The sequence below is a fragment of the Bos mutus genome, chromosome 21 (genome assembly GCF_027580195.1).
Source record: "Bos mutus isolate GX-2022 chromosome 21, NWIPB_WYAK_1.1, whole genome shotgun sequence".
Taxonomy (NCBI): Eukaryota; Metazoa; Chordata; class Mammalia; order Artiodactyla; family Bovidae; genus Bos; species Bos mutus.
In genome coordinates, this window is record NC_091637.1 from 47,000,431 (window position 1) to 47,026,215 (window position 25,785).

At 38.7% G+C, this 25,785-nt stretch overlaps 1 protein-coding gene across 1 annotated transcript in view; it reads left to right on the top strand.

Moving 5' to 3' along the window:
• Positions 1-25,785, top strand: part of TTC6 (tetratricopeptide repeat domain 6) — a 198,591-nt gene that overhangs the window by 75,690 nt on the left and 97,116 nt on the right. Inside the window, exons 6-7 of the mRNA XM_070358765.1 lie at positions 4,059-4,253; positions 20,971-21,112. Coding sequence (XP_070214866.1) covers positions 4,059-4,253; positions 20,971-21,112 — 337 coding nt within the window. The remainder of the gene's footprint in view (positions 1-4,058; positions 4,254-20,970; positions 21,113-25,785) is intronic.

Sequence of the window (25,785 nt, forward strand, 5' to 3'; positions counted from 1 at the left end):
TTACACAGGAGTGCAACCACAATTTTGAATAATAGTGTGTAAATGCAATTTAGGTTTATGGTTTATCTTTTGTCAGTCATCTTGATGAAACTTATTTTCTCCTTATTTTTCCACTAGGTTTTTATGGGTTGGTTGGTTCTAGGTTCTTCTTCATTTAACTCTTTATGGGGGGCTTAAAGAAGCTTTAATTATTAGCTTTTGTTGTTGCTTAGGGCACTGAAAGGTGTGCAGGACATGGAAGACAACCTTTTTATGGCCAGCCTAAACTTTGTAAATGGATAATACTCACAATTTAGTAGCTGGGAGTAGACTCACAGGAAAAGAATTCCAAAGTTTATGAAAGAGTCAAATTGGCATTTAAGTGACCCTGACATGCCATTGCTTATCTGCATTGCTTTAAGCTCATTTAGTTAGCAAGATTATGTATTAAAACAAATAGTGACAGCAGACAACAAGTATTTTACCTTCAATAAATAGTTACTGTCAGATTATCAATGAAGCAGAAACTTCTTGATTTTTTTTCCCTAAAAAACCTTGCATTTAGTGCATTAGGCAAAGTAGTGTGGCCACACACAGAGGCAGAGTCTTTTCTTTTTTATGTCTTAGTGTTTCAAAGAATGACAAATAGTCCTGTTAAAGGAGAGTGTGCTGTAAAAACACACAGCCTTTCTTGAGCATGCCAAAAATATTTGTAGATCTTTTTGATATATATATATATATAGGACTGTGTTAATTCATTAAAACTGAAATTAGAAATCTCCATTATAAAGAACTAAGAATGTGATGCAGAGGAATAAAAATCTGGTATTTAAAAAGTTTATATGAATAGAAGAGAATTTTGGAAAATCTTTTATTCACTGCTCTTTTTTCCTTAATCAATTTTTTACCTAACTTTTCTCACCAATGACTAGCTTCCCAATTGAATTGTTTTCTTAGAAATTCAGCCATCTCTTGAAAACATAGTGTTTTTTAGCTCAATAACCAAGGGAGATTCACTTGCAGATCTATATTATTAAAAACATGAAGGAAACATAGGAATTCAGATTGGTTCTGATGCTTTTTTAAGTAAAAAAAAAAAAAAAAATCTGTGAAGTAATCTCAAGAACATTCCACTAGCCAAGACCTGTCCCAGATAGAATGAAGATGTAGGTGAGCATGACATCAGAACCCACCTTTTACTCTCTCTTTTTCCCAGTCCTTTCTTCAGAACCCTGAGTTTCTTAGAGATCCTCGGCTTCTTGGAGATCCATTTTCACTCCCCGAGTTACATTTTTTTGTCCCAGGCATTTCCAAACACTTAGATTTACCTCTCTTTTCCTCTGCCACTTAAACATGTACACATTTCATGTCCTGTTTTTGTTGGGCCACATACTGTTTTGGAAATGACATAAACTACTCTCTATTAGTGATTCAATAATGTACATGTGATGCCTAGCAATGGGTTAGGTGTCGTGCAGTGCAAATTAGTCACAGCAGTAAACAGAGTTCCAGAGACCAAGAAGTGTTACTGTTATCAATTTTTTTATAAGGTAGGGGTTAAGAATTTTTGCTTTAATTTTGCAGAAGACCTTCAGAGAGGCCAGTAGTAGCATTTCCAAGTGTTAGAACTAGGCTTCTGATGCAGGCCCAGCTAACTATTTATACTATGCTACTATCCAGGCTCATGGAATGGTCAGTGGGTAGATCTGCATTAACCCATTACATAAAGGGTCAGATTGGGTGGGACAGGAATAGGGCAATGTATGAAAAGAGATATTTGTAAGAAAGAAAAAGAAAGTAAAGTTTGCAGATAAATTTGTCCTTGAAGTATTATTTGAAGAATATTTGAAAAAGTGAAAGTGTTGGTCACTCAGTCATGTCCAACTCTTTGCATCCTCTTGGACTATAGCCCATCAGCCTCCTCTGTCCATGAGATTCTCCAGGCAAGAATACTTGGAGTGGGTAGCAATTCCCTTCTCCAGGGGATATTCCTGACCCAGGGATTGAACCTGGGTCTCCCACATTGCAGGCAGATTCTTTACTGTCTGAGACACCAGGAAAGCAGATAAAAAGTTAGGCAATATATCTATAACTTAAAGAACTGAGAGGTCTTTCTGGCCCTATGAATTGTCCTGGAGACAGCATCTGCCATATGAGATGGCACATATGCTTTAAATGCATTCATTCCTTTCTTTCTTGAAGCAACTTTACTCAGGATGCACTAATGTTGTAATTACCATCTTAACCGAATGTTATTATTCTCAACTTACTGAGGTATAATGAAATTAATTGATTTGCTTATTGCCAAGTGTTAACTTTAAACAGGATTTGAACAGAGGCATTCTTAACCACTATGCTTAAAGTAGGGCCAGATGCTAGGAGCCTTGAAACTTAGAGGAAATTGTTGCATGCAGCAAGCAACAAAAAAAGCCATTGTACTGGGGAGAGGAGTACTTAAAGATCTGTGTGCTAGAATTTTGCAGGATGTTTGGAAGGAGGTGGAATAGCAAATGGCAACCCACTCCAGTATTCTTGCCTGGAAAATTCCATGGGCCACAGTCTGGGGGGTCCCAAAGAATCAGATATGACTGGGCAACTGAGCACACAGGCAAGCATGCATGGAAGGGGGAGGAGACAGAGGGTGCAGGGCTGAATCCAAGTGACAGACTTTGCTCTTCAGGGGAGGTGATAAGGGCTTGGACTGGAGTGTGGTGGAAGTAAGGGGGAGAAGGAGCACACGGGAAGAACTCTGTTCAAGGGAGACGCTCAGTTTTTCATTGGCTGAGCAGGTGAAGGGCAGAGACAAAGATGGCTCCAGTGCTTTGTATGTTGAAGATGAGGAATCTCGGTGAGATAGTGATAGCAGAGATGGGACTTGGGAACTCAGCACAGAGGGAAGGGTTGAAATACTGAAGATGATTTTTCCAGTGCAGAAAGAGTAGTTCAACTTTGGAAGCCATACCCAGTTCAGAAGATGGTGAAAGAAAAGCCAGTGACTAAGTCAAGTTATAATGAATTTGAAAGGTAGATGGAGAGCTGGGATGGTGCAGGCTTAACAAAGCTCAGAGAGGAAGAAGGGTCATCAGTATTGCCAGCTGTGGCTTGGAGGTCCATAATCGAAAGGTCTAAAGTTCATTTGATTTGATGAAAAGGCCATTGTTTGGGTAATGTAAGAGTATAACATTAGTAGGAGGTGGGGATGGAGTTGTACTGGCTAATGGCCATTTCCTCCTCAGAGGTCATTAATAGGCATTAATAGGAAAGAAATTTGACTCATAATTAGCAACACTTTTTTTAGATCCAGTGACCACTAGGTAATTTTGCAACCTATCCAAAACAAGCCTGCTCCAAAATAAGGCTAATAATGATAATAATACCTCCCACATAGTTTCATTATAGAAGTTAGAGATGATGTGTATAGATTGGTTAGTACAAAGTCTGGTACGTCATAGGTGGTCAAAAAGGATTTGTTGATTGAATGGCATGGCAAGTGAGAGTGGGTATTAAGAAATTAGATCTTCATGACCTCTTTTCTGTTTTGGAAAGGCAGGAGAGAAGCAAGTTCTATTAACTGCATAATGGGAAAGAAGATGCTTTGTTAACTTAGAGAGACCCAGATTTCCACTGATGCTAGTTAATGGATAATGTACTGTGTTGTTGAACTTCTTCAGCGATATAAAGCATTTGAGCAGAGTAGCAATGAAGTAATGTATAATGGCTAAAGGTTATGGTGTCACTGAGTGAGTTGCAGAGTTCAGGAGAGAAGAGATTTGGGTGGGAGTGGGATAATAATAATGAGTTAGCTTTTAGACTTGTTGATTCTGAGATACCTGTAGAAAATACAGGTTGAGATCTTCGGCAGGCAGTTGGATATATATGACTAAAGATCTGGTCAATGGCCTGAGGTTGTAATAGTAAACTTTTTATAAACCACTGTAATAGTTTTAAATGTGATCTACCACGTGTACATGTCTTTTGTAGAGCCTGAACTAAACTGACAGTGTAAATATATTTTGTATCTAAAAAAGCAGAAAATGAAAAAAAAAAAAAAGAGGCCTAATTTCTTACCTCTGCGGCAGATTTCCAGAAGACTACTCCACCTGGACCCTTCACAACCTGTGCGCCACCATCCCAGCCAAAGAGCTGCCCGTTGACTTGCGCGTGGGCTCTCGAGTGTATCACACAGCCGACAAGAAAGGTCACGATACCGTGCTTGGAGTATTCGGCACCTCTTTGTTAGATGATCACTATACAGACGAGGAGCAAAGAGATAGGTGAGAATTCCACTGTTAATTTTGTCTTAAACTAGATTTAAAAGAATTTAGCCAAAGAATTTCTGCCTTGGAGGCTTAGATTCTGAAGACCTGCTTCTGTTCTTGGGTGCTAGAAAGGAGAAGTTGGGTTCTGGGCCTTTCTGTTCCTTCGCCGTATGTACACAGTCTAGGTCAGTATCTTCATCTCCTGTTATTGACATGAACCAGAAGGCAAATTTCGTTGAACAGTTTATAGTTCCCAAAGAGTGTCATACGCATGGCCTCATTTGTTCTTTGTAACAACTCGGTGGAGTACAGATGTAGAAATTGAAGCTCATGAGAACCAAGCAACTTTGCCTGGCTTATACAACTAAACATCGCAGATTTGAGAGTTGAAGGCAGTTTTGAGATTTCCTCATCATTGGGCATTCTTGGGTCCAGGGATCATGTACAAAAGTCGTATCTACTGGAACCTTTTCCATTTCTCCTTGTGTCTCAGTTTCCTTTGGAATATGAGTATTCTTTTATGGTGAGTATATAACTTATGGCATCCTCAAATGGGAAAAGAAAAGGGAAGGGGGCTAACATTTACTTAATGTGAACTATATTCCTTGTACTATGCTCTGTGCTTTGCATTTTTTCCTGTTTAAATCTTCAATCATAAGAAGAAGTCATAATTTCCATTTTATTCATGAAGAAACTTAGGCTTTATAATATCAGGTAACTTACCTCTAAATAGTGATTAGAATCCAGATTTGTTTACCCTAATTTTTCTCAAAAATGTTTTTTCATTGTCACCCCCTTAAGAAGGCTTTTTAAACTGCTCCCCACCCTAATTTCCCCTCCGCATTAAATTATAATGCTCTAGATATATTGTATATCTGTCTGTGGTATTGTGTGTGTATCTGTACCTTATACATAGAAAGAGTAAACTTTTATTATCCCCTGCCTCCTCAGCCACTAATTTTCACTCCCTCGAGGGTGATAGCACCTGCATACAGAGAATGCATACTCTAAAGTCTCTTGTCTTTCAAAAGAGCTGGTAGGAATCCTGAAAAATCATCTGTAATGCATTTTTTTTGGCATTAATTTTTTTTATTGGAGGATAATTGTTTTACAGTTTTGTGATGGTCTCTGCTGTACATCAACATGAATCAGTCATAATTACAAGTGTATCTCCTCCCTGTTGAGCCTCCCTCTGCCACCCACTCCACCCCTCTAGGTTGTCACAGAGCAGCAGGCTGGGCACCCTGTATGTTTTTAAAATACTAAAATATTAAATATTAAGTTAAATTTAAATAGATATGTTCTTAGTGTTATATTTTAACTAATCTAGATCATATTTTAAAAGATCACTTTTAATTTTACTACTAAAAAAATTATTAGTAACTTACTCTCACATGCTTTATTCTGATCCAGTTTCCTCAAACTTTACTTTTGGTCAAGATTGTAACACTTTACTGCCTTCTTTTAAGATTTGAAGTCTTCTGGTTTCCGTGTGTTTAGTAATCACAGTGCCATTCAATATGAATCCCCCAAGGAAGGTCATTCACATGTTTGTTTTCTGTTTAGGCAAAAATATTTTTTTAAAAAGGATTTATGTATTATTCATAATTTTATGAATAAAATTTTATGTGAAGATTTTGGAAATTTCAAAATTGCTTCAGTTTCTCTGATAGACAATAGCAGTTCCATATAACTTCTTTGAAATGTCTTTTAAAAGCCTAAAGCAGATAGTGGACATAAAGACATATAAACATAGTCTAGTAGATATGAGACAACTATATTGAATCATTTCCATTGGTACTCTGAAAGCCAAGCATCCTTTTTTGAGGACTCACAGCTTATATTATTCTTGCAAAGTGTTAAAAATACTGATTTCTTTCCAATTCTAAATATTTTTTTCCTCAAGCAGATCTCACTTTCTTTTTATCAGAGAGTCAATAAATGTTCTATTTGATGATGGTAATTCTTGGCAATTTGTTCCTAAGTACCAAATAAGAAGTTAATTTAAGTACTGAATATTTAATTCTCTGGCATCCATTTCTTGAGGATTATCTTGCTAAACATAGCTTAACCTTTTCAAAATATATCTGTCTGCTGAGCCTACAAGTTCAGAGAAATGTATATTTTTTTCTGCACTAATAAGTTGTCTCAGGAAAGGTAATTGTGAACACAAAATGAATACCTTTTCACTTGGTGGCTTTTTGGTTTTTCTGTGCAGGGAACAGTTAACCACAAAGCATAACACTTGTGGTTATACAGTTTAATGCTTTCTTAATTTTGCACATAGTAATTGTCATTTGTGGGAAACACCAAAGGTACTTTAATGGGATAGTGTGGGTACATAAGTTTAGTTCAAATAGCAATCTATTGTTCAAACTTATGTTTATTTTGTTAGATAACAATTTTGATGAGAACTATAAAAATACTCCATATTGATCATATTTTTTGTGTTTAAAGTTTCTGTATTATAAAGAAAAGTTTATAGACATCTAAGAATTAGGATTCTTAGCATGGAATTTTAGTGAATAGCATGGAATTTTGGTGAAGAGCCTTGTGAACATTTCTGTGTATACATGTATTTAAACCACAGATGGCATTCTATAGACTGATATTTTTCACTCAAGGTTATGTGTGAACATTTAAATTATTCCATAATATTTGCTAACTTAACCAATCTGTAGCTTAAGAAAATTCCTTGGTATGGAATTACTTATTAAATTTTTTGGTTTAAAAATTTTTAATGGATATTGCTGAAATTCTCTCTGGAAAAGTTATACCATCTTATATCCCTACCAACGATTTATGACATTGTTTATTTCCTTTCAACATGACCAAACTATTAATTGTCAATTTTCATGATTTTTTTCCCCTAATCTGATGTAGAAAAAAATCTCTTTATTTCTTTTATTCATTTCTAATAAGATTGAGCATATTCTTAGATGTCTCTTGGTTATTTGTTTTTATCCTTTTGAGAATTACCAATTTATCTTCTGTTATCATTCATCTTTTTCTTATTGATTTATAAGTGATCTTTCTATATTAAAGATTTAACTATTTGTCATATTAATGAAGACCTTAAAAATTTTGTTGTTTGCTTTCAGTTTTGTTTATGCTGCTTTATGCCATACAGAAGTTTTACACTAATACAGAAGTAGTGAAAACTGGCAATAGTTTCCTTTATGTGTTTCTAGTCTTGGTGTCATTCTTAGAAAGGGCTTTGCTACACTTAAATTTAAATATATTTTTCATATTTTCATCAAGTAATTTTATTGCTTTATTTTTAAAAAATTTAATCTTTGATCCATCTTTAATTAATTTGATAATATTAAGCATTATTGTTTCCTTTCCAAATGACTAATTGCACAATAAGTTTATTCAATAAATCCTCTTTTTCTCACTAATTTGAAATGCCAACTTTTCATACCTTAAATTGCAGTGTGTCATCAAGTTTTTTTATAGACTTACATTCTATTTTAGTGAGTTTTCTGTGTAAAATTGCATGTATATTTTGTTGACCCACCATCAAGAAAGAGAGAATGGGTGGCAAAAATGCTGTCAATAAACACAGAATGACCCTCTCAAGTCAGGTACCCCTCATAGCCAGCTTCTGGTGGTAAGACGTGCTTAGATTAGAGATCCCGAATTTAGCCCTCAACTGAGCTTCAAATTACAAGGGAAATTTCTAGTCATATTTTAGAAAAACATGTGTAGATGGTTAGTTCTAGCGGAGAAGGCAATGGCACACCACTCCAGTACTCTTGCCTGGAAAATCCCATGGACGGAGGACCCTGTTAGGCTGCAATCCATGGGGTTGCTAAGAGTCGGACATGACTGAGCGACTTCACTTTGACTTTTCCCTTTCATGCATTGGAGAAGGAAATGGCAACCCACTCCAGTGTTCTTGCCTGGAGAATTCCAGGGACGGGGGAGCCTGGTGGGCTGCCGTCTGTGGGGTCGCACAGAGTCGAACACGACTGAAGTGACTTAGCATAGCATAGCATGCATTAAAATAGCAGTCATGACTATCACAACAAAAATTGGAAAAGCAGAGGTTAAATGTCAGAAGTCAAAGTTTAATTTCATTTGTTATTTTTCTATAAAATAATAATAAAAATACAAATATGCAATAAAATACAAAAAAGGACAACAATTACTCAGGATCTTGCCATCCAGAGATAATACTTTTCTTAAGTATATGATTCTGGACTTTGTTGTTTGCAAATAAATCATATGGAACAAAACGGGTAATGCTATGTAAATAATGTCTTGTAACCTGATTTTTAAAGCTTATTATGCCATAATTATCTTTCTATGTCATGAAATACAGGTCTGAATAGTCATTTAAATTGATCAGTTTAAAAAATTTTTTGTGTACTTACTATGTGGCAGGCTTTGAGTTAGGCACTAAGTAAGCATCTGTGAGGAGCTTCCCTGGTGGCTCAGACGGTAAAGAACCTGCCTGCAGTGCAGGAGGCCCAGGTTCTATCCCTGGGTTGGGAAGGTCCCCTGGAAAAGGGAATGGCTACCTGCTCCAGTATTCTTGCCTGGAGAATTCCATGGACGGAGGAGCCTGGAAGGCTACCACCTATGGGATTGCAAACAATTGGACACAACTGACTGACTGACACAGTTAAGAATCTGTAAACACAAAAAACAATCTCTGCCCACAGGGAATTTGGAGATTAGCAGAGAAGAAAGGTGGTGAATTAATTATTGTGAGTTTGACAGTTAATATGCAGATGGACAGTGTGTAGAAGCATGTTTTCAATTATCTGGGGAAGATTAAGCAAATGATACTTAAATTGAAATCTAGGAATGAACAGAAGATAGCTCGGAAGAGGGGAAAGAATTTTTTTAGTTTCGTGCTACTCCAAAGGATAGTTCACAGACTAGCAGCATCACCATCACCTGGAAGCTTGTTAAAAATACAGTATGCAAGCTGAAGTTTGAGAGTCTGTGCGGTGGACAGTTGGAACCCATTTGAGAAGTAGAAAGATGTCCATCAGTAGAGCAGTGATACCATTGATTCAGGAGAGGACACAAGGTTCAGGATTATGTAGGACTTAGAGATGTTCTCTGTGTGTATGTGAGAGCATGTGTGTGGGGACTTGGGGGAGAGAGTCTTATTGACAGTGTATTGAGAAGCCAGTGATAGGATTCTTTGAGGAAAAATGACATGATCAGATTTGCTTTGAGATAGCACAGTCCTCATCATGACTTCTCAGTACCACCTAGCACAGTTGATCACATGCTCTTCCTTACAACACCCCTATCCCTTGGCCTTCAGGACTGCAGTCTCTCTTGATTCCTGCCTCCTTTTCTATGTCTTCTTAGTCTCCCTTGCTGGTATCTCCTCATCTCTTGACTTCAAAGCATTGGAGTGCCCAAAGCTTATCCTTGGATCTGTTTTCTCTTCTGCCTGTACTCTCAAGGTGATCTTATTCAGGACCATAGCTTTATATATGATCTATATGCTGATAACTATTATTAACTAAGATAAATGATTAAAGGCCATAATTGTCCTTATAATAACTAAAAGCTGGAAACACCTTAAGTGTCCGTCAATGGAAGACTTTTTATAGTGCACCCAATGATGGGATGTATTAGAACTGTGGCAAAGAATAAGTTAGAGCTCTGTGTACTGAGAGGAGTTAGAACCCAGTATATAAACAGATATGTGATTATAGACAAACAGATTTTTAGCATGGAGGAAAATTCAGGAAACTGTTAACTGTGATCCTTCTATTTTCCTTTTATATTTTACACCAAATTGATACAAAGTGAAATTATACTTTGTCTTATTTTTGCTTTATTTATATGATATATGAAAGTGAAATTTGCTAAGTTGTGTCCAACTCTTTGGGACCCCATGGACTATACAGTCCATCGAATTCTCCGGGCCAGAATACTGGAGTGGGTAGCCTTTCCCTTCTCCAGGGCATTTTCCCAACCCAGGGATTGAACCCAGGTCTCCTGCATTGTAGGCGGATCCTTTACCAGCTGAGCTACAAGGGAATATTTTTGCCCTTTAATTTTTAATTTTTTCTAACTTATTTCCCTTGTAGATTGTATAGTATTGGATATTAGTTAAGCCAATCAGAAATCAATTTTCTTATAGTAGGCTGGATCATCTCATACTCATTTATTGTCATATCAGATACACTTGGTAGTATTCTTGAAAGGTGTTAGAGGTGGGAGAGGACAGGATTGAAAGATTTTGCATCTGTGGTTTTCATCTGTGATTGTTAAAACTGTTGTACTAGAAGCCGACCTTTTCCTACTGAGTTTTCTATGTAGAAAGATTCTTCTTGGCTTTTTTTCTGTGCATGCACATATATTACTTATACATACATTTTACAGAAAATACATTAAAGATGTTATCTTGACATTTATAATCCTTAGAGGATTTTAATTTTAAAACTGAAGGGCAGACATATGAGTAATTATTTTGACTTATTATCTTTACTACTTACAGCTTACAAATCAACTATATAAAATGTACTTCCATTAGGAAGATTTTATCTGGCCCCCCATCTTGAGTAGGGTAGCAATATCTAAATGGAAAACAGAATATTATCTCGTAGAAAGTCTATTGAGGTGCATTTATTGCATAATTTATTATTAACAACCACTCTATGCAGTAGATGAAATCATTCTGTTTCCCAAATGAAGAAAAGGAGGTTCAGAGATTGACCAGTTCATATTTATAGAGCTGGTAAAAGGTAGGACTCAGACCCAAGTCTCTCTGATCCTAAATGTGGTTTCCATTATATCACACTGTTTTTTTAAATTAATTTTCTTTGGAGTATTGTTGACTTACAATGTTGTGTTAGTTTCTGCTTAGTTCCCCTGGCCCAGGATCAAACCCGTGCCCCCTGCATTGGGCGTGCAGAGTCTTAACCACTGGACCCCCAGGGAATTATTTATATATATATTTACATACACACACACACACACATATGTATATGTAAATTCACTGTTTTGTGACCTTATAAAAATCCCTCTTATTTTTTTTCTATGGTTCAATTCCAAATACTGATTCTCATCTCGTTTTCAGAACCAATCCTGATATAAAGTAGGAAGGATCGTATTTTACTCACTCTTGATGCTCTGTATTTGGTCTCAGTTCAGTTCAGTTCAGTCACTCAGTTGTGTCTGACTCTTTGTGACCCCATGAATCACAGCACGCCAGGCCTCCCTGTCCATCACCAACTCCCAGAGTTCACTCAGACTCACGTCCATCAAGTCAGTGATGCCATCCAGCCATCTCATCCTCTGTCGTCCCCTTCTCCTCCTGCCCCCAATCCCTCCCAGCATCAGAGTCTTTTCCAATGAGTCAACTCTTCGCACGAGGTGGCCCAAGTACTGGAGTTTCAGCTTTAGCATCATTCCTTCCAAAGAAATCCCAGGGCTGATCTCCTTCAGAATGGACTGGTTGGATCTCCTTGCAGTCCAAGGGACTCTCAAGAGTCTTCTCCAACACCACAGTTCAAAAGCATCAATTCTTCGGCACTCAGCCTTCTTCACAGTTCAACTCTTACATCCATACATGACCACAGGAAAACCATAGCCTTGACTAGACAGACGTTTGTTGGCAAAGTAATGTCTCTGCTTTTCAATATGCTATCTAGGTTGGTCATAACTTTCCTTCCAAGGAGTAAGCGTCTTTTAATTTCATGGCTGCGGTCATCATCTGCAGTGATTTTGGAGCCCCAAAAAATAAAGTCTGACACTGTTTCCACTGTTTCCCCATCTATTTCCCATGAAGTGATGGGACCAGATGCCATGATCTTCGTTTTCTGAATGTTGAATTTTAAGCCAACTTTTTTACTCTCCTCTTTCACTTTCATCAAGAGGCTTTTTAGTTCCTCTTCACTTTCTGCCATAAGGGTGATGTCATCTGCATATCTGAGGTTATTGATATTTCTCCCGGCAATCTTGATTCCAGCTTGTGCTTCTTCCAGTCCAGCGTTTTTCATGATGTACTCTGCATATAAGTTAAATAAACAGGGTGACAATATACAGCCTGGACGAACTCCTTTTCCTATTTGGAACCAGTCTGTTGTTCCATGTCCAGTTCTAACTGTTGCTTCCTGACCTGCATACAGGTTTCTAAAGAGGCATGTCAGGTGGTCTGGATTTCCATCTCTTTCAGAATTTTCCAGTTACTTGTGATCCACACAGTCAAAGCCTTTGGCATAGTTAATAAAACAGAAATAGATGTTTTTCTGGAACTCTCTTGCTTTTTCCATGATCCAGTGGATGTTGGCAATTTGGTCTCTGGTTCCTCTGCCTTTTCTAAAACCAGCTTGAACATCTGGAAGTTCACGGTTCACGTATTGCTGAAGCCTGGCTTGGAGAATTTTGAGCATTACTTTACTAGCGTGTGAGATGAGTGCAATTGTGCGGTAGTTTGAGCATTCTTTGGCATTGCTTTTCTTTGGGATTGGAATGAAAACTGACTTTTCCAGTCCTGTGGCCACTGCTGAGTTTTCCAAATTTGCTGGCATATTGAGTGCCACACTTTCACAGCATCATCTTTCAGGATTTGTTATGACCCAATTTCGAAAGTAGGGTTTATGCTTATTAGGTGGGGATTTTATCTTGTATCATTTGTTCCTTCTTAGGACCTGAAGTTCTGTTTCTGAGTCCTGGGCCAAAGCAGGGGCCTTGCTCACCGAGGGGACATTTCTGATATTAACTGCTCAATTACTGAAAGCTCTTACCGAATACTACCTGCATTTGTACTCCGTGTCACTGGTTGCTCCCGCCCCCACACTAGAATGTGCCATCATCCCATGTTAGACCTTTCCAGTGTCAGTTGCAGTGCTGTGGTCTGTAGCTCTGCATTTGGGATAGTATATTTTGTCTTCTGCTCCACATGTCCTTCCAGTGTGGGTGTCTAGGACTGACTTTCCCCCCCAATCACATGTCCTGCATTGTCTGCCATTCATTCCTCAGTGGTCAGGTCAATCCTGACCTGGCCTACCCCCACCCCTTACTTGGTCTTGTTCCTTGCTACATAATCCAGACAATGACCCAAGGTATTATACCAAAGAATATAAGACCTGAGCCCCATTTGAGATCTCGCTGGTGGTGTATGTGACTGAAGCACATATATAAGAGCTGTAAGAGACCTTGGCCTTCCCCTTGCCTAACCATCTCATGTTATAGATGAGGAAACAGAGGCAGAATTTTGCACCCCAAATCACAGTAGGTGGCAGTTAGGACTAGATCAACAGTAATCCCATTTAGATTTTTGTTAACTCATTTTCAACAAGTAGCCCCCATACCTAAGTAAGCCTTAAGCATACTTTAAAAAATAAATTGGGATGACAAATTTATGTTAGTACACATTATCAATATTTGATAAGATTAGTATATTTTTGTTTTTATATGGAAACTCCAAAAAATTTATTTGGAAATATGCCTGATTTCTTATCTGCCAACATCTAGCAGCTCAGCTGATAAAGAATCTGCCTGCAATGCAGGAGACCTCGGTTCAATTCCTGAGTTGGGAAGATCCACTGGAGAAGGGATAGGCTACCCACTCCAGTGTTCTTGGGCTTCCTTGGTGGCTCAGTTGGTAGAGAATCCGCCTGCAATGCGGGAGACCTGGGTCCGATCCCTGGGCTGGGAAGATCCCGTGGAGAAAGAAATGGCTACCCACTCCAGTATTCTGACCTGGAGAATTCCATGGACTGTATAGTCCCTGGGGTCACACTCCATGGGGTCGCAGAGTCGACACAACTGAGCGACTTTCACACAAAAATGTCTGAAAGCAAAGCAATGTCATTCCACCAGATGTCACTGTTTGCATGTAGCAATGAAGTTACAATGATTAAAATAAAATTTCCCCCTCCCTAATTATATTTATATAAAAGATTCTGCATAGTTATACTCCTTTTCTTCTTTGGCTTATTCTTCTTTAGATTTATTATTTTATTGAAGACTGTATTTCCTGAATTTTTTAAAGTATTGAAAATATTCATTATCTCTGCTATAGATTTTAAAGACTTTGCAAAATTATTTGTAGATTAGTATCTTCAAGAAGGTGAGCTCTTAAAGTCTTTTCTAGACCTAGAAGTTTGCTTTTCAAACAACATTCTTTTAAGTTACTGTTTTCTAAGTTGTTGATTGCGACCCAGTAAGTGGATTGTGCAATCAGCTTAATGGCTTGCTATGAGTCCCTTAAAGAAATGGTATTTGGGATAGAATATTGCATGTAACTATTACTTTGACAAAACTTTTGCATAAACACTCAAACTATCCCTGAACACATCTGCTCTGAGTTGCATAAAAATGGCTGTGAGCTTTATCCTGTGAATGCTCCCCAGGCTTAGTACCCCAAGGAGCACAATGAATTTTCTGAGAAAGGGGTAGGGAGGATGTGATGTATAACTTCTCCATTGTTAGAGTTACTCCAGGGAGGGGAGAGGGTTGCTGGAGGAGAACCCTCCATCCATCACAGGATGGAGCCTGCAGTCACTTTTATGTAAGTCATAAAAGATGTGGGTGAAGATTTTTAAGAGTGCTCACAGCCTAGAGCAGATGTTCTCCAAACTTCTTCTAACTTGTAATAAGAACACCATTTTATATCTCTGGCCCCATGGGAGATCAGTGTTGACTGAGAACGAGGTTTAACTCAATCTGAGAGAGATGGGCTTGTTTGCTTCATTCAGTCCTCTCAGTCATAATAACAAAAATGATTGTAATGTCAACTACTTAATGAACTTTTCTGAACTTTGTGCAAACTTGTTACATATATTATTTTTAAGCATTAGATGCTGAAAGATCTCATCACTGTTGCTCTTCACAGATGAGGAAACGGAGCCTTAAGAAAGAAAAATGACTTACCCAACACAGCACATCAAGAGGCCAAACTAAAGCTAAAATCCTGGCTTTTAACTTCATTCCAAAGCCTAGCTTTTCTCACTGTAACAGTGCTTTTTAGGCTTCTCCTGAGGATAAGGACCCCCTGGAGTGTTTAAGTGATCCTGGTCTCTATCCCAAACCATCTGAACTAGAATCTCCAGAGGAAGTATCTGGGGAGCTATAGATCTGACAAGCATCCCAGAATATTCTTTTTTTTTAATTTAATTTAATTTTTTTATTTTGTTTTTAAACTTTACACTATTGTATTGGTTTTGCCAAATATCAAAATGAATCTGCCACAGGTATACACGTGCTCCTCATCCTGAACCCTCCTCCCTCCTCCCTCCCCATACCATCCCTCTGGGTCGTCCCAGTGCACCAGCCCCAAGCATCCACTATCATGCATCGAACCTGGACTGGCGACTCGTTTCATATATGATATTATACATGTTTCAATGCCATTCTCCCAAATCATCCCACCCTCTCCCTCTCCCACAGAGTCCAAAAGAGTGTTCTATGCATCAGTGTGTCTTTTGCTGTCTCGTATACAGGGTTATTGTTACCGTCTTTCTAAATTCCATATATATGCGTTAGTATACTGTATTGGTGTTTTTCTTTCTGGCTTACTTCACTCTGTATAATAGGCTCCAGTTTCATCCACCTCATTAGAACTGATTCAAATGTATTCTTTTTAATGGCTGAGTAATACTCCATTGTGTATATGTACCACAGCTTTCTTATCCATTCATCTGCTGATGGGCATCTAGGTTGCTTCCATGTCCTGGCTATTATAAACAGTGCTGCGATGAACATTGGGGTACACGTGTCTCTTTCCCTTCTGGTTTCCTCAGTGTGTATGCCCAGCAGTGGGATTGCTGGATCATAGGGCAGTTCTATTTCCAGTTTCTTAAGGAATCTCCACACTGTTGTCCATAGTGGCTGTACTAGTTTGCATTCCCATCAACAGTGTAAGAGAGTTCCCTTTTCTCCACACCCTCTCCAGCATTTATTGCTTGTAGACTTTGGATTGCAGCCATTCTGACTGGTGTGAAATGGTACCTCATAGTGGTTTTAATTTGCATTTCTCTGATAATGAGTGATGTTGAGCATCTTTTCATGTGTTTGTTAGCCATCTAAACTTAAAAGCTTCTGCACAACAAAGGAAACTATAAGCAAGGTGAAAAGACAGCCTTCAGAATGGGAGAAAATAATAGCAAATGAAGCAACTGACAAACAACTAATCTCAAAAATATACAAGCAACTCCTACAGCTCAATTCCAGAAAAATAAATGACCCAATCAAAAAATGGGCCAAAGAACTAAATAGACATTTCTCCAGAATATTCTTATCATCAGACTGTTGGGAAAGACTGCAGTGCATCAGTGCTTCTCAGACTTTATCGTGCGTCAGAATTAACTATAGGGCTGGTTAAAACACAGAAGGCTGGGCTTCTCCACAGACCTTTTGATGGGACTCAAGAATTTTAATTTCTAACAAGTTCCTATGTGGTGCTAATGATGCTGGTTAGGGAATACACCTTGAGGATCAGTGTAGTACATCATGCCAACCCATTATTCTCACTTTCTCAGGACACGGTCTGGACTGGCTTTGGCTGTGGGATTTTTCAAGCACAGTGTTAAACAATGTGTATTCAGTATCTACTGTATTCCTGGGAGACAGGAAATGAATAAGAATCAGTCTTCCCCCACCCCAACTAGTGTGTAATCTGCTGTGAAAAACGCACAGAACAAAATGCAGCAGATTCTATAATGAAATTGCAGATCAAATGCACCGGGAAACTAGGGAGGCAAAGACGAGTTTTTGCTGGGCAGAGGGACGTTCATAAAGGCCCCATGGAGTAGTGGAGACCTAAGTCTTATTGTCAGTGTTTCCAGAGCCGCATTATATTGTAGTTATTGTAGTTCAGTTTCCCTGTCTCTCCTGCAACACCTGGAGAAATCTAGAGCATCTTTTGTGCAGCGAAAGATGGGGCTGGGTACTGGGGAGGGAAGTAGAATTGGTGAAGTAGGTGATGCCCAGGGTGTGGAGGACCCTAACGGCCAGGCCAGGAGCTTGTGTGTGTGTGTGTAGTCATTAAAGTATTTGGAAGAGGGTAACTGACAGTAACTTTGGTACCAGTCTGTAGCATGGATTAGAGGAGGGAAAGTTTGGAAGTGAGGGACAGCAAAGATGTTATCACAGGACTCAGTTGAGAGAAGAATGCAATAGGGTGGAGAGACACTGGAGGGAGAAGAGTCAGGACTAGTGATTACTGAGGGAGAGGTTGGAGATGAAGAGATTTTCAGTCTGAACCACTGAGATATTGGTGATCTCCAAAGGGGGGAATCTCTCGAAAAGACTGGTTCTTTTCTCTGGAAATTCAGAAGGAAGCAGGGAAAATTTGGACAAAAATTTCAAAGCAGATGATTCATTTTTGTCAGGCAGGAATAGTTGCTAACCTTGGGTACCCTTTCCACTAAGATCCGCAGTTCATATCTACCAGAACTAGCTATGCAGTCTAAAATGTCCGATGACCTCTTTCACTTTCCTTCCAACCAACCAGAACTTCTTTTTTTTCTTTTTCTTTTGAGGCACATTTGGGATATGAAAAGACAGTAATATATAAATGATCCTGACCACTTTGTTATTGGCTTCAGTTCAGTTCGGTCGCTCAGTTGTGTCCTACTGTTTGTGACCACATGCACTGCAGCACACCAGGCCTCCCTGTCCATCACCAACTCCCGGAGTTTACTCACACTCATGTCCATTCAGTCAGTGATGCCATCCAACCATCTCATCCTCTTCTTCTCCTGCCTTCAATCTTTCCCAGCATCAGGGTCTTTTCAGATGAGTCAGTTCTTTGCATCAGGAGGCCAAAGTATTTGAGTTTCAACTTTAGCATCTGTCCTTCCAATGAATACTCAGGACTGATTTCCTTTAGGATGGACTGGTTGGACCTCCTTGCTGTCCAAGGGACTCTCAAGAGTCTTCTCCAAACCACAGTTCAAAAGCATCAATTCTTCTGTGCTCAGCTTTCTTTATAGTCCAACTCTCACATCCATACATGACCACTGGAAAAACCATAGCTTTGACTAGTTGGACCTTTGTTGGCAAACTAATAATCTCTGCTTTTTAATATGCTGTCTTGGTTGGTCATAACTTTTCTTCCAAAGAGCAAGCATTTTTAATTTCATGGCTGCATTCACCATCTGGAGTGATTTTGGAGCCCCCCAAAATAAAGTCTGTCACTGTTTCTGCTGTTTCCCCATCTATTTCCCATGAAGTGATGGGAACAGATGCCATGATCTTAGTTTTCTGAATGTTGAGCTTTAAGCCAACTTTTTCACTCTCCTCTTTCACTTTCATCAAGGGGCTCTTTAGTTCCTCTTCACTTTCTGCCATAAGGGTGGTGTCATCTGCATATCTGAGGTTATTGACATTTCTCCCGCAATCTTGATTCTAGCTTGTGCTTCATCCAGCCCAGGATTTCTCATGGTATACTCTGCATATAAGTTAAATAAGCAGGGTAACAATATACAGCCTTGATGTACTGGTTTCCCGGTTTGGAACCAGTCTGTTGTTCCATGTCCAGTTCTAACTGCATACAGATTTCTTAAGAGGCAGGTCAGGTAGTCTGGTATTCCCATCTCTTTAAGAATTTTCCAGAAGAGTTGTGGTCCACACAGTCAAAAGCTTTGGCTTAGGGCCAGATAAAGATATAGCAGTGCCTCAAGGTAGCTTCGTAAGTCACCCCTCTCCTCCCTAATCTTCATGTATGTACTCTCTTGGCTCGTTATTCTAGACAATGCAATATCCCGCTCTTTTGTTTTTGCTGGATATATCAGTGAGGATCCAGTTGCAGAAAACAGAAACATTTTTAACTATTTTAAGCATAAAGGAATCTGGTAATGGGAATACGATGCTTGTAAAATCAATGGAAAGATTGGAAGAATGGGCTCTATGCAGGCTGGACTTTCCAGAGATAACTCATATAGCACATTTAACTGGCTTCCATGCCTGCTGCTCCTTCTGGCAGAGTCAGGAAGGTGGGAAAGCTGGAGGCCAACCTTGGCAACATACCACTTTAGCTGAGACTCAGAGGTCGTGTGGCCTCTCCTGCCACAGCTTTTGACTCTGGAGATATGCCATGTCTGTTGAAACATTCACTGGCAAAAAAGCCTACCCACAAAAGATGTAACGGGAAGGCTGCTACAGAACTCAGTGTTGCCATGACTGCTTGCAGCGGGAACATGATAGCCTTCTAGATTGCATGTGGGTGCATCTGGTTAGTAGATCTTAAGACACATCTCAGACACTGGCTGCAGGAGAGTCGTCACCTCTCCATCCTCAGCAGTTTGGGAAAGCATATTGGATTGGATGTCAAATGACAGTGTGCTGGGAGTTGAGCTTTACCTTCTCTTTGAATTCAGATATTTAACTGGGTGAGGTAGGAAGCTTTTTTTCCCCATGAACCTATTTTGGCAAAGCCCTGTCTTCTCCAGCCTAGCTTTGGGTGGGCCTGATTTTTAAGAGCTGGTTTGACATGATAGACTCTGAGGATTTCAGCATATTGTTATGTGCAGGCAGTTTGAGATGTGTGTGCTTTGTTTTCACATTTGGTGGCTCTAAAGCGATTGTCTGTTCAGGTAATGGTATACCAAAACGTTCGAGGGAACATAGGCTCCACTTTCAAGTGAAACTGAAATATGGCTATAGTCAGTGTAGTTCCACTTTATACATTTTGTACAGTGTTATAATACAAAAATGTTATTTCAAGCCATCTGTAAGTCAGTCATTAATGACACATTTTGCCTTCAGATTTTGATTTACCTCATCTCTTGGTTTAATTCAAGCTTTTGTTGATAAGTTTTAAACCTCCTATGTATATTCTTCTTATGTATATATAGTTGGTTGTTGTTAAGTTGCTAAGTTGTGCCTGACACTTTTGCGACCCCATGGACTGTAGTCTACCAGCCTCCTCTGTCCATAGGATTCTCCAGGCAAGATTACTGGAGGGGATTGCCATTTATTTCTCCAGGGGATCTTCCCAACCCAAGGATCGAGCCCACATTTCCTGCATTGGCAGGCAGATTCTTTACCTTTTGAGCTACAGGGAAGACATTCTGAGCCACTCAGGAAGCCCTATATAGAGTTGGTAGCCCAGAAGTAAAGACCTAATGCCATGACTGTTTTCTGTTCATCCTGGCAAGATATGAATCAAGAAAGAAAAACCTTAATGTGAGCAGGCAGTTCTGCTTAGGGTGATGGTTTGCCTTGGGCTAAGAAATGAAACCATTTCCCATGAGCTTGGAGTGGGGAGCAGGTTAGGAATCAGAAGGTAGGAAACTTTTTACCTCTGTTGTAATGAGACTTTCATAGAGTGAACTTATTATTACTATATTATAAAACAAAACCACCCAAAGGTTACTACTAAAATACATTCAGAAGCAAACATAAATTATTTCTGAGCTATTCCCTGTTTTGAATTATCTGCCTTCAGCACGGTATCTATTTAGCATAGATGCATGCACGCTCGTGCACTCAGTTGTGTCCGACTGATTGTGACCTCATGGACTGCAGCCTGCCAGGCTCCTCTGTCCATGGAATTCTCCAGGCAAAAATACTGGAGTGGGTAGCCATTCCCTTCTCCAGGGGATCTTCCTGACCCAGGAATCGAACCTGCATCTCTTGTGTCTTCTGCATTGGCAGGTGGATTCTTTACCAGCTGAGCCACCAGTGAAGTCTCATTTAGTGTAGATATCAAATGTCAGTGTGTTTATTTCATAGAGATATAAAACGAGAGTAAATACCTGTTGCTTTATCAATGACTTAAAAAAATTTTTTTTTCACACTGTAGAATACTGCACGGAGCTCCTGTTATGGATGTCAGTCAAGAATATGTTGCTGTTGTTCCAACAAGAGCAGGGATACTGCCTGAACTGATACCAGGAACTGGCCCGAGTGCTCACAAACCACAGTTACAACTCTTGGGAGAGGAAGTAAGAGCTTCCTTTAATGTTAGTTTTCTCTATCTCATAGGCTCTCAAACTTTTTGGTTTCAGGACCCTTTTTATGTTCTTAAAAATTATTGAGGACTTCAATAATTATTTATGTGGCTTGTATCTGTTGAGATTTGCAATGTTGGAAGTTAAAACTGGGAAAATGCTAAAGTGTTTATTTTCTAAATGAAAAATAACACTACTAAAATAATATATGTTAACATGCTATATTTTTTATGAAAAATAATTATATTTTTTAAAACAAAGAAGTAGTGTAAAACTGGAGTTGTACTTTTTGCAAATCTCTAATGCTTGGCTTAATGGATGACAGCTGGATTCTTATGCTTGCTTCTGCATTCAATTTTGTGATAAGTTGTTTTGACTGAACTGTATGAGGAAAATTCTGGCTTCATGCAGATATGTGGTTGAAAAAGGAGAGATTATTTTAATAGCCTTTAAACATAATTATGGATATTCTTGTTTGATAATATGCTTCCTAGGTGGCACAGTTGGTAAAAACCTGCCTGCCAATGCAGGAGACATAAGAGACCTGGGTTTGAGTTCTAGGTTGGGAAGATCCTTATGGAGAAGCCTGGTAGGCTGCAGTCCATGGGGTCGCAAAGAGTCGGACATGACTGAGAGACTTCACTTTCACTTTCTGGAGGAGGAAATGGCAGCCCATTCCAGTATTCCTGCCTGGAGAATCCGATGGACAGAGGAGCCTGGTAGACTACAGTCCATGGGGTTGCAAAGAGTCGGACATGACTGAAGCAACTTAATACACATACAAGAGGTGGTTTCTTGAAACTTAGTTGTGAGACTTCCACTGCTGTGAATGATGCAGTGGAAGTTCTTTTTCCTATTCTTCCTGCGAAGTACAAGTAGAAACCTGGGTGTTACAAACAGGGCAGATCTGAAAGGTGCAGAGACTGAGACTCTAACCAGGAACTTCGGGATCCAAGAAATGACACGGTGGCAAGTTAGTTCCTTGAGTTTCCTTTTCTGCCTCGTATATCCTTTGATAAATCCTTTTTATAATTTCAAGTTAAAAAAAAACCTGGTAACCTGGAAAGAAAATTAGGTAAAGACACAAAGAAGTCCAAACAAAGCCTACTCTTTTTAGCCAAAGAACCAGGAAAGGGGCAGCCTAGCACGACACAATTTTTAAACAATAGCTACCCTAGCCAAACATCACAGAAAAAATGGTGGCCCTGGTCCTTCCCTCACTTCTACCAGCAAAGGCCTTGTAGGAAAACTAGACTTTTACAAAGTATGTAATGTGTGTGCTCAGTTGTGTCTGACTCTTTGGGACCCCAGGGACTGTAGCCTGCCAGTCTCCTCTGTCCTTGGGATTCTCCAGGCAAGAATACTGGAGTGGGTTGCCATTCCCTTCTCCAGGGAATCTTTGCAACCCAGAGATTGAACCAGCGTCTGTTGGATCTCCTGCATTGGCAGACAGATTCTTTACCACTGTGCCACAGAATACGAGAAGGCACTGTCACACCTCTGACAGGGTGGTGTTGAAGAAGGCCGTGTGGGGCTGGGACTTTCGTTTTGGTAGAATGGTCATGAGGTTTCCCTTCTATGGTATCAGTTGATACCACATGGGGATCCTGGACTTGCATTCCCACCTAGTAGTAATGAGCCACTTCTCTCCCTCCCCACTGCAATGGTATCAGAGGAGGCCCAGCAGAGTGTCAGCTGGAACAGAAGGTTTACATAAGATCCAGAATCTCATAGCAGAGTATCCGAATTTCAATAGAAAATTGCTAATCCATCCCAAGAACTAGGAAAATCTCAAACTGAATATAAGAAGGTAACCAATAGATGCTATCATTTAGATGACAGAAATGTTAGAATTGTCTGACAATGATTTTAAAGCCATCATCCTAAAAATGCTTCAGTGATAATTATGAACACACTTGAAAAATTTTTTTAAAAATAGGAAGATTTAGAAAGGAAATAGAAGGTCTTAGTAAAAAACATTGAAGATACTTAGTAAAGAAACTGAAGACATTTTAGAATTCAAAAAATATAATAACCAAAGTAAAGTGCTTGGCAGATGGGCTCAAAAGTAGAATGGAGGAGATAGGAAGTGAAGTTGAAGATAAAATAGTAGAATTTATCCAGTCTGAGCAACCAAGAGAAATAGACTAAAGGGAAAAAAAAATTAACAGATCCTCAGGAGTCTGTTAATTGTGAGACTAAAGTAAAAGATCTAACATTTGTGTTATCACAGTCCTGGAAGGAGAAGAAAAAGAAGAGGGGTGACTGAAAATGTTTAGGAAGAAATAATGACTGGAAACTTCCCCATTTTAGTGAGACTTAAACCTGCATATTCAGGAAGCTGAGCAAACTCCAAGCAGGAAAAGTCCAAAGAAATATGAACCAAGTCACTTAATTGTCAAACTTCTGAAAACTAATGACAAAGAAAAGAATCTTGAAAGCAGCAAGAGAGAAACCATATGCTACCTACAAGGAGAAAAACAGTTGGAGTGATAATGGATTTCTCATCAGAAACCATGGAGGCCAGAAGTAAGTGGCAGAACATTTTTCAAATGCTGAAAGGAAAGAACGGTATGCCCTGAGTCCTGTATATCCAGAGAAGATATCCTTCAAGAATGAAGGGGAATCCAGACATTTCCAGATGACAGGAAAGTAAGAGAATTTGTCACCCAACAGACTTACCCTGAAAGTAAGCCTGGAGGATGTTCTTAAATGATGAAAGATGAAATCTTGGAATATCTAGAAGGAACAAAAATAAGTAAAGCAAAAATGTGAGTAAATGCAATAAAGAATTTTCCTCCTCGTTTTGAGTTTTCTAAATGATGTCTGTCGGTTGAAGCAAAAATTACCATACCATTAAATGTATAGAGAGGAAATGTTTAAGACAACTGCATTATAAATGAAGAAAGGAGACATAAAAGAAGGTAGGTTTACATACCCTTGAACTGGTAAAGTGCAGACATCAGTAGACTTTGATAAGTTATGTTTATATAATGTAACACCTAGAGCAAGACTAAAAATCTATGAGGCGTATTCATAAACACCACAGATAAATAAAAGTGGAATTCTAAAATACGTCCATGTAAAAGGAAAGCAGGGAAAAGAAAACAGAGAAACAAGAGGAACCAGAGAGAACAAGCAGAAAACAAAAATGAAATGACAGATGAAATCCCTAACTTAAATATATTATTGGTCTAAATACACCAATTAAGTGACAGGTAATGCAGAGTGGATTAAAAGAAATGACCCAACTATTTACTATCCGCAAGTAACCGACTTCATATATAATGATTTAGAGAGGCTGCAAGTAAAAGAATAAAACAGATAAGTCATACAAACATTAATCAAAGAGAAGTAGGAGTGACTATGTTAGTATCAGATAAAGTAGACCTCTCAGCAAAGACAGTTGCAAGAGACAGAGAAGGAGATTACATTATGACAAAAATGTCAACCCGCCAGGAAGACATAGTAGTCTTAAAAAGCGTGTGCACAAAATAGCAGAATTGTAAAACATGTAAAGCAAAAGCTGGTGAACTGAAAGCAGAAATAGACAATTCACAATTACAATTGGAGACCTCAATGCTCCTCTCTAAATAGTTGGGGAACCTAGAAAATCAGCAGGGATACAGAAAAATCAATGACTCTCAACTAACAGGATCTAATTGAAATGTACAGAACACTACACCAAATCAGAGCAGAATACTTACTCTTTATGAGTTCCTGCAGAAGATATACCAAGATAAATCCATAATGAAATCAAACTAGATATCAATAGCATAGATAACAGAAATATCTCCAAACTGTTGGAGTCTAAACAATACAGGTATAATTAATTCATGGGTTAAAGAGGGTGTATCAAGGAATTTAAAAAGTACTTTGAAAACCAATTAAACTGAATTAAATTGAAAATATAACGTATCATAATTTGTGGAACAGAGATAATGCCAAGAGGAAAAATTATAACACTAAATGCTTCCAATTAAAAAAGAGAAGTCTCAAATCAATAATTTAAGCAAGAACCTAGAGAAAGAAGAGCCAAATAAACCACAAGCAAGCGGTGGAAAAGAATAAGGAAGAACAGAAATCACTGAAGTTGAAAACAATAGAGAAAAATCACTGAGACAAAATAGTTCTTACAAAAAATTGATCTCTACAAAACTGACACGAAACAGAAAAGACACAAATTACCAATATTAGAAATGAAATAGATATCACTGCAGACCCTGCAGACATCAAAAGACTAGTAAGGCAATACTATAAGCAAATCCAGTTGTTAATATAAGCAATTTATATAAGCAATTCCAGTATTCTTGCCTCAAGAACCCCATGAACAGAATAAACAACTCTACACACATAAATTTGACAACTTAGACAAAATAGAGCAGTTCCTCAAAAAACACAAACTACCACAACTCACTCAATATGAAATATTAATAGATAATTTGAATAGCTCTATAATGTTAAGGAAAGGCCTACAAAACTCCCTTCTCAGACCCCTGAAATAGTTTGACAGTTAAAAAATCAAAATAAACATGCAACCATCAATACTATTAAGCATGTTGCAGAATGAATACGTAAACTATAAGGATAAATCTTCAGAGAATTATGCTGGAAAAAACCAATTCCAAAACATTACATACTGGATGATATTCTTATATAACGTTCAG